The 20,238-nt window shown below is 43.0% G+C and overlaps 1 protein-coding gene across 1 annotated transcript in view; it reads right to left on the bottom strand.

The window, feature by feature from the left end:
• BIRC6 (baculoviral IAP repeat containing 6) overlaps window positions 1-10,040 on the bottom strand; it is a 319,973-nt gene extending 309,933 nt beyond the window's left edge. The window contains 3 exon segments of the mRNA XM_074949013.1: window positions 9,702-9,966; window positions 9,968-10,022; window positions 10,024-10,040. Coding sequence (XP_074805114.1) covers window positions 9,702-9,966; window positions 9,968-10,022; window positions 10,024-10,040 — 337 coding nt within the window.
• Window positions 10,041-20,238: the final 10,198 nt, after the last annotated feature.

Genomic DNA, 20,238 nt, shown 5'->3' with positions numbered 1-20,238 from the left:
CTTTATCATGAAAGTTGAATTTACAAATGTAGAATTATGTACAAAAAAACTACACTCAAACAATGTAAAACTTTAGAGCCTACAAACAAGTCCACTCAGTCCTACTTCTTGTTCAGTCAGACAAAAGTCTGTTTACATTTGCAGGAGATAATGCTACCCACTTCTTGTTTACAATGTTACCTAAAGTGAGAACAGGTGTTCACATGGCACTGTTGTAGCCAGCACTGCAAGATATTTATGTGCCAGATGTGTTAAAGATTCATATTTCCTTTCGCTTCAACCACCATTCTAGAGGACATGCGTCCATGCTAATGAGGGGGTTCTGCTCAACAACAATCCAAAGCAGTGCAGACCAACGCATGATCACTTTCATCATCTGAATCAGACGCCACCAGCAGAAAGTTAATTCTCCTTTTTGTTTTTTTCTAGTTCGGGTTCTGTAGTTTCCACATTGGACTGTTGCTCTTTTAAGACTTCTGAAAGCATGCTCCACACCTCATCCCTCTCAGATTTTGGAAGGTACTTCAGATTCTTCAACCTTAGGTCAAGTGCTGTAGCTATCTTTAGCCATCTCACAATGGTACCTTCTTTGCATGTTGTCAAATCTGCAGTGAAAGTCTTCTTAAAACGAACACGTGCTAGGCCATCATCTGAGACTACTATAACATGAAATAGATAGCAGAATGCAGATAAAACAGAACAGGAAACATACTATTCAGGAGTTCAGTCACAAATTTAATTAACACATTTTTTTTAACAAGCGTCATCAGTATGGAAGCATGTCCTCTGGAACGGTGGCTGAAGCATAAAGGGGCATACGAATGTTTAGCATAAATGGCAAGTAAATACCTTGCCATGCTGGCTACAAAAATGCCATGAGAACACCTGTTCTCACTTTCAGGTGGCATTGTAAATAAGTAGTCAGCAGCATTATCTCTCATAAACGTAAACAAACTTGTTTGTCTTCATGATTGGCTGAATGAGAAGTAGGACTGAGTGGACTTGTAGGCTCTAAAGTTTTAAACGGTTTTGTTTTTGAGTGTAGTTACATACAGTGTGGATAAAAATAAATGATTTGTTTTTTTAAAAAATAATGGATTTTTTATTTAAATCGGATTTTTTTGATAAACGCTTTGAGGAAAAAACCCTCTCTCATCACAGAATAGGGATTATAAATTCTATAGTATGAAACAATATATTCATGTAATGTTTAAAAAAAGTTTTGTAAATGAGTTCCAATAGTTCATGGATTAGGGACCCAATCTTATGGTGTTCCAGGGGCTTCTGTATAGATTTAGGTTAATCTTTCTATCTACCCAATGGGACTCAGTACTCAGTCTAGAAGATACCATCAGAGATGCTTAGTTTTGCAGTTCTCAAACTGCAGATTTGTGTCTCCGGAGGTAACATGCTTGTTAACAGCAAAAATGTTTTTAAATAGATAAAAATAAACAAATATATAGAGGTGAGAAACAACAGACCTCAACCCTATTGTCCCTCTGAAGATTTGTGTACAAGGAGTCAATCCCTTACCTCTCTCTAAAAGTGCAAAGTTTCAAAAGTTCAATGAGTAATAAATTGTTGGGGGCGAAATAGATCTGGACAAGGAGAAAAAGTCTGAGATAAATGTGAGAAGGGAGGGACAGGCAGTAGAAACAAAAGTGAAACTGTTTGAGCAGCATATTCCAGAAGTCTTAAGGTCTGAGTGTAGCCTTCATTGATTTGAGATCTACAATACCATTCTCTCACTATAAGGGAAAACCTATAATGGCGGCAGGCCGTAAGAGAAACCCAATTTGGGAATAAGAACCATTCAAGAAATAATATGTTTGAAAGAAAGTCACACCAGTGAACCGGGTGGAAGTCACTTAAGCACTTTGATTCAGAGACTGTTGAAGTGATAATCTCACTTTTAACAGCAGTAGCTTCTTCTGCTGGTGTAGAAAGAATATTTTCTTCCTTTAGACTAATTCATTCAAAATTGAGAAATCGTTTGGGACCTGAAAAAGCAGGAAAGCTTGTTTTTCTTTTCCAGATTATGAACACACAGGAAAATGAAGGTGAAGACTACCGAGTTAGCTGCATAAGCCAATATTTTAAGTTTCTCATATTGACCTGGCTAACAGTCTACTTAATTTTTGTTTTTTTAATATTTCATTTAATTATTTTAGTTAAAACAATTTAAACAAAAACAAACCTGATTTTAAAAAACTTGAATGTTTAAAAATTTATATGCTGGTTTTGTTAAATTATATGTTTGCTACTGAAGAAAAAAAAATCCAGAATACATAACGTTGTGGTTTTAGTTAAACAAAACAATTTAAAATGTCTGTCTGGTGATGTACTTCTCCTAATACAGCATGGCAAGAAAATCCTCCAAATATTAATGATTAACCTGTTGAACTGGAGATAGTTCACCTCCCAATGACTTCATAAACATCTACTTCAATTACCTTTGGTAAATGAAATAACCAAACAATCATTCATTTTTTGGTATAGCTGTAAAACCAGTCTGAAAAGTTTTCAGAATAAATCACTTTAAAAATATATAGTGTGTACCTTCTAAAAATGAAACCTACATCTATCTCTGAGTTGTGAAAAATACGTATTAAGGTTATAACAACCAACAAGAATGCACTTTTATGTAGAAATCCATGATTAAATCGAGTCTTCCTGACTAGTGATTTAAATCAAATCCACCTTGGTTACATTAAAAAAATTTTTTTTTTTTAAAATCTACATTTGTAAGTTGCTCTTTCACAATAAAGAGACTGCATTACGGTATTGTATGAGGTGAACTGAAAAATACTATTTCTTTTATTTCTCATTTTTACAGCGCAAATATTTGTAATAAAAATATTATAAGGTGAGCACTGCACACTTTGTATTCTGTATTGTAATTAAAATCAATATATTTGAATAATGTAGAAAAACATCCAAAAATATTTAATAAATTTCAATTGGTATTCTATTTAACAGTGCAATTAAAACTGCGATTAATCACAATTAATTTTTTAATCGCGATTAATTTGAGAGTTAACCGCATGAGTTAACTGCGATCAACCAACAGCCCTAATATCTATCCTAAAGGGATCCTGAAGTCCCAGCAACAGATTGGGCATCTCTTGTTTGCCTCCTTGTAAACCCCATGATCCACCTAGCAGATGGAGGTGCTGCTTTCCTTTTATCACCACCCCTTAGCCGTCCTCTCTTCACCCCCACCAGTTACATCACAAGCAGCCTCCATGTCATGTAGAGCAGCAAGTGCACAGGATTTGGTCCAGTCCCTTAAGGATTAAGTTTTACACCTGAAAACAGACTCATGGTTTTTCTTTGCCTTTTTGCACAGAATCTTTAGTGGGATTTTCAAAAAGTACCTAAAGGCACTTAGGTGCACAAGTTCCACTGATATTCAATGGGGCTTATGCAACTAAATCCCTAAGTGATTTTGAAAAATATCCCATTAAGTCCTTACCTTGTCAAGGCATGGCTTGGCACTCCTGAATATGGTTACTCACATACCTGGGTTTTGCATATGCTCCAGTTCAACTGGCCCTGGATCTTTTCCTCTGCCCAAATCGAACCATGAGTCAAACATCAGCTTGAGACCAGCTGACAACATGATGATTTATGTCTAGACATGTCACCCAGTTAAGGCTGCAACACAAGTGGTGAAAAGATGTGGCATCAGAAGATCTTGTTCACTGTAGGTATAGCTTGCAAGTGAGCTATTGGGGCTATTACACCAGCAGTCTCGACCCATATTAGAGACTAAGGTGCACGTGGTGGTTAGCCTTACTTGAAATAAATCTAATCCAAACAATGGTTGTAATGCATGTGCAACACTAGAAGTATGAGCGGACATGAGGAGTATTATAGGCGTTTTAGAGGGACTACAGTCATTACATCAGGGGAAGATACCAAAGGTCTTTAGTGTAGATAAGGCCAGAAAAACATTTTTGATTTACACTTGGTTCACATAGGCAAGGTTGGTCTCCAAAACCATGTGAATTAGATACTTTTGCCTCCAATGAAAACTCAAAGTGAAGCACCATTTTGTTGCTTAGACACTATCCCTTGCCAAAGTTACACATTGGTTTTTGCCGGTATCACAGCTACAGCTACCTCTTTAGAAGAGCTTTTAACAAAAGTAAGAGGTGTTAAACCTTGCATAAAGGCCAGATACACGTTTCAGTAACTTGTTTTGGACCTACCTAAATTCTCTAGAGTGGCTGTAACTGGGGAAAGTATTTACCCATTTTTCCCCTAGTTTAAGTTGAGAGCACAGAATAGCTACCTTCATTTAGAAGCATGACAGTGTTTAACTGGAGGATAAATGAACTCAGTTTTGAGAGTGTTTTTGAATCCTTCAGAATGAAAGGCAAATCAGAAGTACATCATTTATTTGCTACATTTTGTATCAAGTTAAGGTAGTTCTCTGTACAAAAATATTACAATATGTTGACTGTCGTGGTTTAATTTAATTCCAGTTACATAGTCCTAAATGTATTTACTTTAACAGTGGCATAATGGAGTTAAGTTTATTTTATCAGTTAAATATAAATAATATCCTTTTCATTTCATTTAGTTTTTTAAACTTCCAACTAAACACATGTAAATTAGGCAAGCAAAGTTCTATTCCTTCTTGTGCATCATCCTTGTCAGCCATAAAGAATAATAATTTACCTTGCAATAACTGTAGTTCTTTGAGATGGTTGTCCATATGGATTCTACTTTTGATGCAGACATACCCCCAGGCATGCAAGATCTAGCCCTCTTTCCAGCTAGCAGTGTCGATTAGAATCACATCTGTGCCCTGGACATCCTCTTGGCTCGCACACAACCCCCAAAGGCATAAAGGGAAGAGCAGGGACAACTGTCCCTCAGTTTCTTTGAGTGTATAAAATCCTGTTGCTATGGGACTCCATTGACGCAAGGAAGGATGGCACGTTGGGGATTCCATATGGACAACACATCTCAAAGATCCACAATCCCTGGAAGGTAAGTAACTGTTTCTCCTTCTTGGTATGATTGTCCATGTGGATTCCACTTCTGGTGACTAGCAAGCAGTGACCTGAGTCAGGAAGTGACTGCTAGGAGTGCTATTTAAAACAAGGATTGCAGGGCAGCTCTATTTAAGTGAGCATCTGTTCTTCAAGCCTCAACTAAGGAATAGTGCTGGGTAAAGTGTGGACTGATCACCATTTAGCGCTGCCTTGCTAATTTCTGGAGTAGAGATGACCCTTAGAGAAGCCATAGAAACTTCCTGAGCCCAAGTGGAATGGGCTCTAAGGAGCAAACGTGAATGCAAGATAGCTCTCTCGTAACAGGATCTATAGTTAGATACCTATTTGGACAACTTTTACCCTATCTGCAAAGGCTAAAAACAGCCTTGGGAAACTTCTGGAGGGCCTTGTCTCATCCAGGATATGCAGTTTCGCTTTCCCTCTGATTTGAGTGGGGCTTGGAAAGAAAACTGGGAGGCTGATCAACTGATTCAAATGAAGATTGTGAACAATTTTAGTCAGGAAATGGGGGGCGGGGAGGCCTAAAAGTCACCTTATCTTTATGGAAAACCACAGAGTGAACCAACCATAATGTCCCCTACCCGCTAAGCTGATTTTCTGACCACTAAAACGGCGTTCTTTTTTCTCACCTGTCTATGAAGACTGGGGGCTCAAAATTAGGTCCCATTAGGTCACTTAACACCGTGTTGAGGCCCCAAAAAAGAAAGGGATCCCAGACGGAGGGAAACGTGGTTGATTCCTTGAGGGTCTCATTCAAGAGTAGCATGTGAAAATATAGTAGGACTGACTTGGAGAATGATGTGAAGATACTACACGCAAGCTTACACTTACAGAGCTGATGGATAGTCTGAAAGGTTTTACAATAGCAGATAATCCTGAATAGCAGAAATAGGGGTTCCAAAGAAGACAGGTGATGCTTTGCTGCTCAAATAGAAAACCTCTTCTATTCTGCTGCACAAGTCAGTCTAGTAGAGGCTTTTCTGCTACATGCTAAAACATTCTGGACTTCAGCAAAACAATTTATTTCAACGGCAGTTAACCAGCCACCATCCAGTCTGTCAGACATAATACTGAAACTGGGTGCAATATCTGACCTCTATTTTGCTAAACCAGGTCCGGTAGAACAGTAATGTGATCAAAGACTGTGTTGACAGGTTCACCAGATCCAAATGCCAGAACTGTCTGGCCCCAGAGATGCTTGGCCAGTTCCAACAATCCCTCACTAATAGGCATGGAAGAGAGCAAAATTTGTCATTTGTGCAATTTTTCTTGCAGTATTTCCACCAAAATCTCCAAAGCATCTATCATGCCTCATGAGATGGAAGATCAATTGACCTTCCATCTCCTGCTAGTGTTCTTGCTCACCGTCATGCTCCTGCTGGTGCAGACTGAAAGACAGTACCAAGTGACCCTCAGAAACAGACGTATGATGTCTTACAGGGGAGGCAAGTGAAGGGTGGTGGAGGAAGTTTTCCTAACTGGTTGCACACTAAGTTCAATACAGCCAATAGGGCAATCTCTGGATTCTCTTCCAGACCAAAACAGCTAACAATAGGGAGAGTGAGGGGCAGCAGACACCTCCCTGATATGTTCACAAGGAGAAGAAGAAAATGAAAATACTTCTTCCAGGGGAGTGGGGAGAGCTATCCTGTCTGTTGTCAAAGGGCATTCTCAGATCCTACCCACAATCTGAACAGGCTCCCTCACTGGGACCAAGGCAATAGCACTTCTAAAAAGGACAGGTTAGAACAGCGGACAAGGAGAGCAATGGGGACTCTGGTTGTGTGGTCACAGAGATCCCTCAGTATTGAGAACACCTTGGGTTCTGAAAAAGTCTGTGCAGGAGATCAGCATCATAGGCTGAGAGGTTATCAATACCAAGAGCACTGCTACCAGGGGAAATGAAGACCGCAGTTTCTGGTGATACTGTGTGTGCTTGGTAACCAGCCAGTGCTGATGCGTCAAAAGGACCTGCTCTGGGCAGCGAACTGCCTTTCAGAAGAGGAGAATAAGCAGAGATGGAGACATGATGGATCTTGTGTCTCATTCTACTAGACGCCAGAGAGGGTGACCTATGCCTACACTCATGCTGGAACCAACATACCTTCCGACACTTCTTTGATGACAACAGAGGGCGGGGGTGAGCTCTGCCACGGTCAGTAGTCAAGGGGTTCAATCTCCTGAAAAGCGAACCTGGTAGTTGATGGTAGAGCTCTAGTCAAAAGTGACTGTTCAGGCTTGGCAGAATCTTTTGCCTCAGGCTCTGAAAAGGGACGCTCCTTGCTTTGTGCGTCCTCTTGGAGAAGGAGAGATATATCCAGTACCTTTCAGGGATGGGTCCCTTTGCAAGGCAAAGAACACACCTAGAGTGCCAGCACTGTGTGGGATAGTAAACCCACAAAAGGGGCAAGTTTTAAATCCCAAGGATTTTGTTTCAGCCACTATGGCTAAGGTCCTGATATAATAGATTTAGGGGATCTCTCTTCTAAGAGCTTTTTGTCAAACTTTTGTCAGAGCTTTTTGTTGTAAACAACAAATATTGTTATTTATATTACCATAGCACCTATGGACCCTAGTAATAGGCCAAGATTGCACCATGCTAGGTGCTATACAAACAGAGCAAAAAACATTTACCACTACCTATCCTAACAAGATTTTTACAGTGCACATAGTAAGCGGACACTGCAGAGGTTCCATCTCTCTGTTATAGGAAGTAAGAAGGAACTAAGGCCAGTTGGGTCCGCTCTATCCTTTATACCCCCAGGTGAGGTGGCACAAGGACATCCAAGGAATAGGTGCAATCCCAACAGGCACTGTTAGCCAAAAAGAATCTGATCTCAGACATATGCATGCTGGAAATGGAATACATGTTGACAATTATTCAAAAAAGAACAAAGGTTCTCCAGGCCAAACTAAGCACTCAGTGGAAACTTTGCAATTGTGTTGCCACTGATGGATCATCATAGATGAAACTTTGATACTTAGTAAATGAGAGACTTCAGAATTGAGACCATTACCATTTCGGAATTATATATTTTAATGTATGAAAGAAAAGTGTGTACAGATTTCTAACCTTTGCTCACTTGCAAAGTTCAATCTCATAATTTAATTGCTAATATTCAATGAGAAAGTGTATTTATTACCCAAGCCTAACTGGCAAAATTTGTGAGAAATCAGTACAGGCCCTCACTTTACTAAGCTAAATCCTGTGTACTGCCATCAATACTTCCTTCTTTTGAGATTTTGGCAACCACCACCAATGGAACTCCTCTTAATACAGTCTAGCTACATAATTTTAAAATCAATAGTGAAAGCAGAAGTATAGTAACATATTAGAATTAGATTTTTGAATATTAAAGATTATTTCCCCAAACTATGAAATCCTGTCAGAATATTTTATTCTACTTGTGTTTGAAAGATAATTCATGAACTGGGAAACTGATCTAATCCTCATACATGGAACTTATTTTCCAACTATCAGTTTCCTAATCAGGACAGAAGAAAAAGTGGATAATTATTACAGTAAGTGTTGAACTCTTATGCCCACAAATGCAGTGAATAGCAAGAACTTTTTAACATAACGGTAAAAACATTATCGTTGTCACCAGTGAGAATCAAGGAGCACAGAAGCCCTCAGGAAAACCTCAGAAGGGTTTTTGAATCTAAAGTCATTTGATATTAAAGTTGATTTGGAACAGAAGTCAAACATTACCTCTCAACCTAAAATAAATTTCAATCAACATGATCTATATCATAAACTTAATATCTGGATTTATAAAGTTTAGATCAAGACTCAATTAGCACCACACAATAACTGGCATCTTCATCAATAAAGATTAAAGTAAAGCCCTATACAGTCTAGCGGGTTGGTACTAATATCTGGCAACCTTCACTGTGCACTACTATTACTTACAAAGCAACAACTAAATTAGTATAAAGACAAAATCAAGGCCACTCCAACACATAATCCACTTTGTTTCGCAACTGTTTAGCTTTATTCCTTTAATAACTCTAATACAGATGCTCCACTGGCACCCCATCAGTTATCGGTCTGTATTTTATTTTTCAAGAACAAGGAAGTCTTAGTGCTGGCCACGGCGCTGCCCCTCCCCATAAGCCTCTGAGGAAAGCAACGATTTATCAGGTTTGATCAACAGAGGCAGGAAAGCTCAGGAGAGCCCCAAGAGACCGAAAATACCGAGCGGAGCCCAGCCCCGCCTGCCCGCCCACGCGCAAACTCCTCACCCCCGTTCTCACCGGTTTTTAACCGGGCAGCGGCCCGTCTCGGCGGGGATCCCCAGTCTCCTCACATACGGGAGCAAGGCCAGGACCGGTCCTGAGGAGGCGTCTCCCAGCCCCAAACCCAGGTTACCCCCAGGTACAGAAGAACCGGGGCCCTAGAAACCAACCGAAACAGGCGCCGCACCACCCCCGCCCCTCAGCCGGGCGGCGGAGCAACCAGGGGGGAAAAAAAAGATGCCGGCAGCCGGCCCATCACAGCGCCCTGCCCATCTGCCACCGGGCCCGACTCCCCAGCCCAGCGCCAGCTGTTCCACGGCCACCTCCCGCCCCAGACTCTCCCGAGCAGGGCCTGGCTCTCACGGAGCCCCTACCCCACGGGCCGGAGCCCGGGCCGGCTCCTCCGCCGTCGCCTCCCCCCGGGCCGGGCCTTACCGCTGAGCGCCGAGGCCTGCAGCGTGGCCCCCGAGGTACCGTCGATGACTTTGATGGCGCCGCGGGCCGTCACGGCCAGGATGGCGTTGAGAGCCGGGTGGTAGCAGAGGCTACAGAGCCCGTCGGCGTCGCAGCGCAGGCAGCCGTCCCGCAGCAGCAGCCACTCGCAGGGGCCCGGCGCAGCGGAGACCGATCCAGGGCCAGCGGCCGCCGCCGAGGAGCATGAGGCCCCCGCAGCCGCCGCCGCAGCAGCCATCTTCCCGGCTGCTGCCACCGCTCAGGACAACAGGCCCGGGGAGCCGCTCAGTGACAGTCCCAGCGGCCGCCACCAGTCACCATCCGGGTCCGGGGAGAGGGGGAAAGAGAGAGCGCCGGCGCGAGCAGGAAGTGACGCGTCCCACGCCGGATACGGAACTGACGGCCAGCGTGAGAGCCCTGAGGTGAAAGAGGAAAAAGCAAGAGCGCAGTTGCCAACGGCTAAGGAAGTGGGGGGGAGGGGCCCGGCGTGCGTCACCGCCCTGTTTCTGGGGAGACTCCGCCCCCGACCGGCAATTCCCCTTCGCGGCAGCCTCCGCCATGCCGGCTCGTGGAGGGCTGTGGCCGAAGTGCGAAGGGGACAGGTCACCCGCCACCTCTGTGGCTGATGTCACAGCTAGGGGTGTCCGTCCCTCTGACGGGGGGGCGGCTACCTGGGCCTGCTTTATTGTCCCCGCCTCTCACACGGCGCGTGCTGGGCGGGGCGGAAGCGGGGAATCCCAGCCTATGAGTTGGCTGGGTCCCCCACGCGCCAGGTGTTGAATGGAGTCTGCAACGGGTTGCCAAAACTGGAGTGTGGCGCAGCCACTAGCTGGCAGCCTGTGTAACGTTTCTTACCTGAGCTGGTAACAGCCATAGCTGGTAGTGCAGTAAAGTACGTTAAAGAGACCTCATCTGGTCTCTCTTAGGATGGAAGCCGTGTAGCCAGTCCATATCTGGTACAGGAGCCTCACCTAGTAGCAGCCTTGCAAGCTGTCATGTACAAGGAGTACAGGACATGGTGTCAGAAGTAAAATAACCAGACTGGCAGTGGAGGAGAACAGAAACAGAAGGAAAACAGGAAGAAAGGTGGCAAACAGAGGCAGGAAGGAAGCAACCAAGGTTCTGGGATCAATTGCATCAGCATACCAATCTTTGATGCCCCCTGAGAACTTCAGTTTTGACAAACCTTCAGAGCAGACAGAGTGGAAGCAGTGCTTTGCAAGATTTCACGTTGCTACTAAACTCTTTCAGGGAACTGATTGGGGGGGCTGTAAAACATGAACATATCAGCAATAGACCAGGTACTGGGCTTACAGACAAAAGCCTCTCACAGCAGCTACAATTAAAGACTGATTTAACCCTACACACAGTTACCTAGAAAACAAAACAAAGCAGAGTGAGCTAGTGAAGCACCAAAACGCAAGGCAGGAGTACCTTAAAAAACCAGAAACCAGCTTAGAAGCTGTAAAGAGACACAATGTGATTACTACAAGTAATTATCATAAAACCCTTAAGGCAATGAGCAAAAAGTGCCAGACTAACTATAAAGCCATTCAGACTAAATGCACAAGATGTGGAAAATTTCATAACCCAAGAGATGTGTGTCTAGCTGAAGGCGCAGGATGTCGTAAGTGCACACAATATGAACATTTTGCAACCATTTGCCAGACTAAAGCAGTCAGTGAACTGACTACTACAGACTTATGATGACAAAAAGCTTGCCTGAAGAGTGAAACTGAATATTTATGGAAAGACTATTAACTGTAAAATTAACTTAGGACCAGACATGACCATCATATCAGAAGGGACATATAATTAACTTTATCCCCTTCCAGAGCTGAAATCACCTGACAGCCCTGACTAGCAATGGAGGTATTCTGAACTGCATGGGCCAGTTCACACCACAAATAATTTACAAAAACAAAAATGTTGCATTCAGAGTGTATGTGATCAAAAGATCAAAGACCAGCAACCATCTCGGCCATAGCATGGCAGCCATGATGGACCAAGTGACAAAAGTAGAAGAACTTGATGTAGTATTTGGTGATATTGGACTTTTTAAAGGAGATCCAGGACAAATAACCTTAAGAGTCAATGCTGAAATGTACGATGTACATACACTTTATAGGATTCCTATCACATTGGTTCATAAAGTGGAAGCTGAATTAAAGAGAATGGAACAGACTAGTATAATTGAGGAAATATCTGAGCCAACAGCATGGTGTGCCCCAAATGGTACTGGTTATAAAGAAAACTGGAAAAATACAAATGTGTGGATCTTAAAAGACTTAATGAAGCAGTTGGGAGAGAAAAATATATCCTCCCAACACTGGATGACTTCCTCCCCAGTGTGATAGGAGCTACAGTATTTTCCCAAGCTGTGTGCCTTTTATAGATTCTGGTAAATTCCTTTACCCAAAGAGAGTGCTAAACTAACTATATTTATCACATTCTTTGGGAGAGTTTGCTTTTGAAGATTAGCTTTTGGAATTACCAGTGCATGTGAAGTTTTCCACAGAAAGATAGCAGAACTGTTACTAAACACAAATAGAGTTGCAGTTTTCATGGACAGTATTTTGATATGTGGGTCATCGATGAAAGAACACAACAAAACCTTCAATGAAGTTCTAAGCTTAATCAGTCAGTCTGGACTGAAGGTAAACAAGGAAAAGTGTGTTTTCCACCTACATCAAATCAAGTTTTTGGGACACAGTAAAGAAAGATGAAATCAGTCCCAGCCTTGATAAAGTAAAAGCAATTCGAGAATTGAATGCACAAATGAATATACCACTGAGACACATACAAGTTACGTTGGATGATACCCACAAGAACTTTCTACACTAATGAAAACACTGGATGAACTATTTTAAAGTCCAACACATCTTGACTGTGGAGGCCAAATCAAGAAATTACTTTAAAAAATGTTAAAAAAAATCTCAACATTCCAGTTTCTCAAGTACCACAGATGAACAAACCCACAGTGATCAGTGTGGATGCAAGCAGCTATGGCCTAGTTGTTGTATTGTTGCAACGATGTGGATCTGAATGCAAATCAGCTGCATTTTGCTCTCACACGCTCACATAAGTAGGAAAACAATACGCACAGATCGAAAAGAAGTGCCTGGGAAGCATATGGGCATGTGAGAACTTTTACAGATATCAGTGCAGATTGAATTCTTTTACACTGATAACAGACCATAAACCACTTGTAACCCATATCAGTGAAAGAGACCTGGATCAAGCACTGCTGAGATGCCATATTTTGGTAAGGTTAATGCAATTTAACCAAGTTTGTAAATATGTTCCTGGGAAAAATCTGATAGTAGCTGACACACTGTCAGAGCAATCAGCATTGCACTCAACTACCCGTGAGCGCAAAGATGATGTAAAGGTGTATGTGGATGCTATGGACACATACAGGCCAATGTCAGAAAACAGACTATACCAGCTACAAAAAGTAACCTTGACAGACACACAACTTCAAGAAGTTGTGATTTACATTAGGGCAGCTAGCTCAAGTATCCAAAGGACACTAAAGAAGCAACAAAAGACAATGTGGCCAATTAAGCGAGAAAAAAACTATGTGGCCGATTAAGTGAGTCAAATGGACTAATAAAGGTGACTGCATCATCATTCCAAATGCAGTGAAACAAGAAATCCTATATCTCATCCATGAAGGAGAGAGAAGACTAACTAAAGGCCATGAACAAGCCAACCAGTCAGGGTGGTGTCCAGGCATCAGCAAGGACATAAAGAATAAAATGCCTGCATGTGAACATTACAGAACTAACAAATCAATACAACACAAGGAACCTTTAACAACAACACCTCTACCAGACAGACCTTGGAAGAGACTAGCTGCAGATTTATGTGAATGTAGAGGACATCATTACCTGGTCATAGTGGACTATTTTTCCAGGTATGTAGAAATAACATACTTGAAAGACATAACATGATAGTTTTCAGAGTGGTAGCTGTGTTAGTCTGTATCAGCAAAAATAACAAGGAGTCCTTGTGGCACGTTATGTCTACACTACGAAATTTGGTCGATTTTATAGAAGTCAGTTTTTAGAAACCGATTTTATACAGTCGATTGCATATGTCCACACTAAGCGCATTAAGTCGGTGGAGTACATCCTCACTACCGTGGCTAGCATCAACTTACAGAGCAGTGCACTGTGGGTAGCTATCCCACAGTTCCCTCAGTCTCCGATGCCGATTGGAATTCTGGGTTAAGCTTCCAATGCCTGATGGGGCAAAAACATTGTCGCGGGTGGTTTTGGGTACATGTCGTCAGGCCCCCTCCCTCCGTGAAAGCAATGGCAGACAATTGTTTTGCACCTTTTTTCCTGGGATATCCATGCAAACGCCATACCATGGCAAGCATGGAGCCCGCTCAGCTCACCGTCACTGTACGTCTTCTGGGTGCTGCTGGCAGACACGGTACTGCATTGGTACACAGCAGCAGCTCCTTGCCTTTGCAGCAGACAGTGTAGTAGGACTGATAGCCATCGTACGTCTCCTGGGTGCTCATTGCAGACCTCGGTGAGGTCAATCGGGGTGCCTGGACAGACATGGCTATTCTCCTCTTAGAGCACTGAATGGGAGCCAGAGAATCCAGGTCATGCTCTTCTTTAAGTTTCGTCTCATGGAGATTCAGTCCTGTCTGGAATACCATGCGAGCTGGAGGCTTCTGCCTTAGGCTGCTCTCCCAGTTGGCAGCACCATGCAGTAGCACCTAACTCAGCCTACCCCTTGCTCCCATGGCTCATGAAGCCTGAACAGTAGTAAGGAGCAGTTCAACTATAGGCTGAGCAAGTGCAGAATGGTGGTAGAATGTGCCTTTGGATGTTTAAAAGCTCACTGGCGCCGTTTGCTGACTAGGTCAGACCTCAGTGCAAACCAGCATTCCCGTTGTTATTGCAGCTTGCTGTGTGCTTCATAATATCTGTGAGAGTAAGGGGGAGACGTTTATGGCGGGGTGGGAGGTTGAGGCAAATCGCCTGGCGTCCGATTTTGAGCAGCCAGACACCAGGGCGATTAGAAGAGCACAGCAAGGCGTGCTGCGCATCAGAGAGGCTTTGAAAACCAGTTTCATGACTGGCCAGGCTTCGGTGTGACGGTTGTGTGTGTTTCTTCTTGATGCAAACCCATCCCCTTTGTAAAGTAACTATTGTTTTGAAACCATGCATTCTTTCTTTATTAATTTTAAAAAAAAATGAGAAACGGACAAGGTAGCCCGGGTGGGGTGGGGGAAGAGGGAAGGAGAAGGCCACATTGCTTATTGTAGCCATACTAAAAATCAAACTGTTTGAATGACAGCCTTCTGTTGCTTGGGCCATCCCCTGGAGTGAAGTGGCTGGGTGCCTGGAGCCTCCCCCCCGCCACGTTTTTGGGCGTCTGGGTGAGGAGGCTATGGAGCATGAGGAGGAGGGTAGGTGGTTATACAGTGGATGCAGCGGGGGGTCTGTGCTCTTGTTGGCTTTCCTGCAGCTCCAACAGACGCTTCATCATGTCCGTTTGCTCCCCCAACAGACGCTTCATCATGTCCTTTTGCTCCCCCATTAGCCTCAGCATCGTGTCCTGTCTCTGCTCTTCGCGCTCACTTAATTATTTCCTGGCCTCTGTCACTGAATGCCTCCATGCATTAAGCTGTGCCCTATCAGTGCGGGAGGACTGCATGAGCTTGTAAAACATGTCATCGCGAGTGCATTTTTTCGCCTTCTAATCTGCGAAACCTCAGGAACAATGATGATAGGGGGAGCGTAGAAACATTCTACGTTCTACAATTCTGGGGGGACTGCATGGCCACCTTTGCTGCTGAGTTTGCCACGCTGACCAAACAGGAAATGAAATTCAAAAGTTCCCGAGGCTTTTCCTGTGTACCTGGCTAGTGCATTGGAGTTCAAAGTGCTGTCCAGAGCGGTCAGAATGGAGCACTGTGGGATAGCTCCTGGAGGCCAATACCGTCGATTTGTGTCCGCACTACCTCAAATTCGACCCAGCAAGGTCGATTTTAGTGCTACTCCCCTCATCGGGGAGGAGTACAGAAGTCGATTTTAAGAGCCCTTTAGGTCAATGGAATGGGGTTGGTTGTGTGGATGCAGTCATTTTTAAATCGACCTAACACAGCTAAATTTGACCTAAGTCCATAGTGTAGACCAAGCCTTAGAGACTAACAAATGTATTTGGGCATAAGCTTTCGTCACTTTCACTTCATCAGATGCATGGAGTGAAAATACAGGAGCAGGTATAAACACATGAAAGGATGGGGGTTGCTTTACCAAGTGTGAGGTCAGTCAATTAACAGCAGAATACCAAGGGAGGAAAAATAACTTCTGAAGTGGTAAGAGAGTGGCCCATTACAGACAGTTGACAAGAAGGTGTGAGTAACAGTAGGGAGAAATTAGTATTGGGGAAATTAAGTTTAGATTTTGTAATGACCCATTGTGTTAGGTGCTATACAAACGCAGAACAAAAGACTGCCCTTGCCCTAAAAACTTTATAATAGAGACAAGAGACAGGGGGAGTACAAGGAAACAATGAGACAATATTGGTTGATATGTAGAAACTCTCCTCAGCACCAAATAGGGCTAGATCCACAAAGAGAACTTAGGCTCAGCATTGCAACGCTTAACTTTTAAGTGCCCTGGTGCTGCATGAACTCCTCAGCCGTGAGTTAGGTGCCCATGCACCCTACACAATGCATAAGGAGAGATAAGTGCCTAAGAAAGGAATTCACAGAAACCAGCAAGCTGGGAGTGGAACCATCTAAGCTAGCCAGTAGGCCCCACCCCTCGCTTTAACATTTCCTATATCCCTTCAAAAGATAGTTGGATGCCTAACTGCAAGGCAGAAAAAAGCACCTCTCTCCACTAAGGATTCTCAGCTGTGACCCTTCCTGGAGTTACATGCCTAGGCAAGGTCAGACCTGTTTCAAGAAAAACCAGAGAGAGAGGAGGATTGAGAAAGAGAGACAGTACCCCATTATAACCAATAGATTAGTGGTTATGGTACTCACTTGGAATGTGGGAGATCTGTTTCAACTCCCTGCTCTACCTGATTTGGAGCAGGGCCTGATCTTTGGTCTCCCATATCGCAGGTGAGTGCTCTGATCACAAGATTACAGACTCTATTTCTGTCTGGCCTAATTAATATTTAATTATTATAGAAAGTGGAACAGCTTCAACAGGAGAGATTGAGCACTACCCACCTCAGAATACCTCATAGCTTGGGGATTAGGGCACCCAATTGGGAGGTGAGAGACTGGGGTTCAAGTCCCTACTCTAAATCAAGAATTCCTAAGTTTCAAACACAGGCAGAATGGGAATTTGAGAAAAGGTTTCCCACATCCCAGATGAGTCCCCTGCCCACAGGGCTATTGGACACACTCACACAGAGCCTGCTAGCCATAAAAATTACTAATCTGGCTGGTTTTTATGTGGTCAGAGCATACCTACCAGATTGGGTCATACAGGCAAGATATGCAGGAAAATGTCTATTTTGAGAATTGCACTAGGGCACTGAGCAGCTCAATGGCATGAGGACTAGCCATTTTACACATATCCACCTGCAGAAACGTAGGTGCTATGGTAGCTTTACTGGCAGAAACTTAGGCAATTTAGGCACTTAGTGTTAGGTGACAGCTGACCAGGGTGTTTCACAGAAGTAAGTGGCACTTAAATGTTGCCTAAAGTGGCAGTTAGGCAGCTAAGTACCTTTGTGGATCTAGCCCTGAGTGCCTGAGGTAATTATGGAGGTGACGGTTGTGGCCCTCTACTTAAAGTTGTGTTCCAGTTTCCATTTAAAATAAGAATAAACTCCCCATTAAACAAGGAAGGTATAGCCCATCTAAATTTCAGTTCCTTTTTCTCTTGGGCTGAGAGTGTAGGAACTTCAGTTGTTGCCTGCAGTCTGGCTCCTTCGACTTCTAGCTACCCCTTTTCTCTCTTCATCTTACCCTAGTTGATTTTTAGTAATATAAATTATTGATTTATACTAAGTGTAGCTATGATATTTGTACACTTATTGCCAGCCCCACAAAAAAATCCTTATTAGAAGTGTGTGAGATTAATAAGACTCCACCAATCACTAGAGCCTGTAGCGTGAAATGCATGCATCTAAAGTGATTGCCTTCTAAGTTATATCAAGTAGCCGTGTTAGTCTGTATCCACAAAAACAACGAGGAATCTGGTGGTACCTTAAAGACTAACAGATTTATTTGGGCATAAGCTTTCATGGGTAAAAAACCCACTTCTTTTGAGTTATATGTAATTCACACTACCAAATATTTTTAAAGGATTTGTGTACCACAACAATCAAATTAGGCTAAAATTACAAAAATATTGGGCTATATGAACATTTTATTATTTGTTAGCTATCTAAATATTCATGAATAAGGAATAGTATGTATGAATAAAACTGAACTTTAAAAAAATCAGAGATTTCAATTAATTATTCAAATGTATTCTTCTTCAGCTCTACAGTCTATAAAATTTTTGTTTGCTATCAAAAGCCTTGTATTGGAAACCAGTGTTCTTATCCATCCCATGAAAGGGCCTAGAGAGCAAGTTTTATTTGCTATATCTCATTTTTACAACACTGGCCTACATTTCTGATAGTTGGGGTATGTCTACTCAGGGTTAGTAAAAGTCATGTTAGCAGACCCCAGGTTTGTTAACATAGCGCTTGAGGTAATTTATAACCCCAGGTAGGAAATGTTCAAAGCTGAATCCTAACCTGGGACTTTAGTGTCTACACTGCATTATGTGGGCCCGATTTCAGTCACCCATAGCCCAGACTTCCTAGTGCCCTCCCAAAATGTGGCTGCTCTAGCCCTTTCTTCATGGTGCAGTGTGGGAAAAACTGACTGTCCACCAGACTTGACTGTCCAGAGGACAAAGAAAGTCAGACTGTGAGATTGTGGACTACTTTTGGAAGACTCTGAAGCGCGTAAGTCCAGTAGTGCTGTGTCTACACTGCAAAGCACTAGGGCTTGAACCCTGAGTCCCGGCTTGACTCAGGCTGGGACCTTCCACCCCCATAGTGTCCTGGATCCAAGCGCTGCGTTAGCGAAATTTGTGTATTGTTGGAGTGTCTTCAGCCTAAGTTCAAATGTTGGGCTTACATTGTAGTGTGGATATGCCCTCATACACATAACGTATATGCAATTTTATGCTTATTTTCAACATGCTGTTTCTAGGATTTTGCATATAATGAGCAGTGAGAAGCAGAATTCCTACTGAGATAAGCAATTACCCCATTTACATGCAGCTGTAGATACAAGAGTGCCCAAATAGTAAATCCTAGAGGTCTATTGATCTAAATAATCAAAAGTGACTGCTAAACTTTTGTCATAACCATACAGCTCAGGGTAGCCGAAGAATTCCTCCTTACCTGTAAGGGGTTAAGAAGCTCAAATAACCTAGTTAACACCTGACCAAAAGGACCAATGGGGAAAGAAGATATTTTCAAATCGAGGGGGAGGCATTGTTTGTGCTCTTTGTTTTGTGTGTTCTCTTGGGAAGCAGCAAAGCACTACGTCAGAAAACTCCTCTTCCTATAAACCATCCTAAAGTAAGTCTCAATTTTGCAGAAAGAGTAAGTAAATAAGGCAGGGCGCATTAGATTACCTTTTGTTTTCCACTTGTGAATTTTCCCTGTGCTAAGAGGGAGGTTTATCCCTGTTTTTCATAACTAAAGTTTTGCCTAGAAGGGAATCCTCTGTGTTTTGAATCTGATTACCCTGTAAAGTTACCTTCCATCCTGCTTTTACAGAGGTGCTTCTTTTACTTTTTTTTTCTTTATAATAAAGTTGTTTTTTAAGAATCTGGTTTACCTATTTGGTTGGTATATTATTCTCAAGCCTTCCCAGGAAGGGGGTGTATGGCTTGGGGGGATATTTTGGGGGAATAGGAATTCCAAGTGATCCTTTCCCTGATTCTTTGTCTAAATCACTTTGTGGTGGCAGCATACCATTCAAGGAGAAAGGATTTGTGCCTTGGGGAAAAAGTTTTAACCTAAGCTGGTAGAAATAAGCTTCGGGGGCTTTCATGTAGGTCCCCACATCTGTACCCTAGAGTTCAGAGTGGGGAGGGAACTCTGACAACTTTATTTTCCAAGAATATACTATTTTAAGAATGCGTTATTGATCTTGAAGGATGGTGTGAGGACAATGCTATTCATGAATCTACTGGGATGAAAGAAGACAGCCTCTACTCCAAAGTGTGAGGAAATGACAATTCAGCTGAGATGTTTAAAGAGCTCAGCTCCCATTTACGCACCTGAGGGAAGCAGCCAGATATGGAAAAATGCTCTATGTGCAGCAACAACCACTGAGAACAATGCTGATCTCTTCTGAAAATCTGTCTCTACCGGTACATCTACACAGGGATAGAAGACCTGCGGCATAGCCGTGACTGGCCTGAGTCAACTGAATGAAGCTCATGGAGCTAAGAGTGCGAGGCTAAAAGTTGCTGTGTAGATGTTTGGGCTCAGGCTGGAGCCTGAACTCTGGGAC

This window comes from Natator depressus, chromosome 3 (assembly GCF_965152275.1).
Source record: "Natator depressus isolate rNatDep1 chromosome 3, rNatDep2.hap1, whole genome shotgun sequence".
Taxonomy (NCBI): domain Eukaryota; kingdom Metazoa; phylum Chordata; order Testudines; family Cheloniidae; genus Natator; species Natator depressus.
Note: the sequence above shows the minus strand (reverse complement) of the source record. Positions and strands in the feature narration are given on the sequence as shown.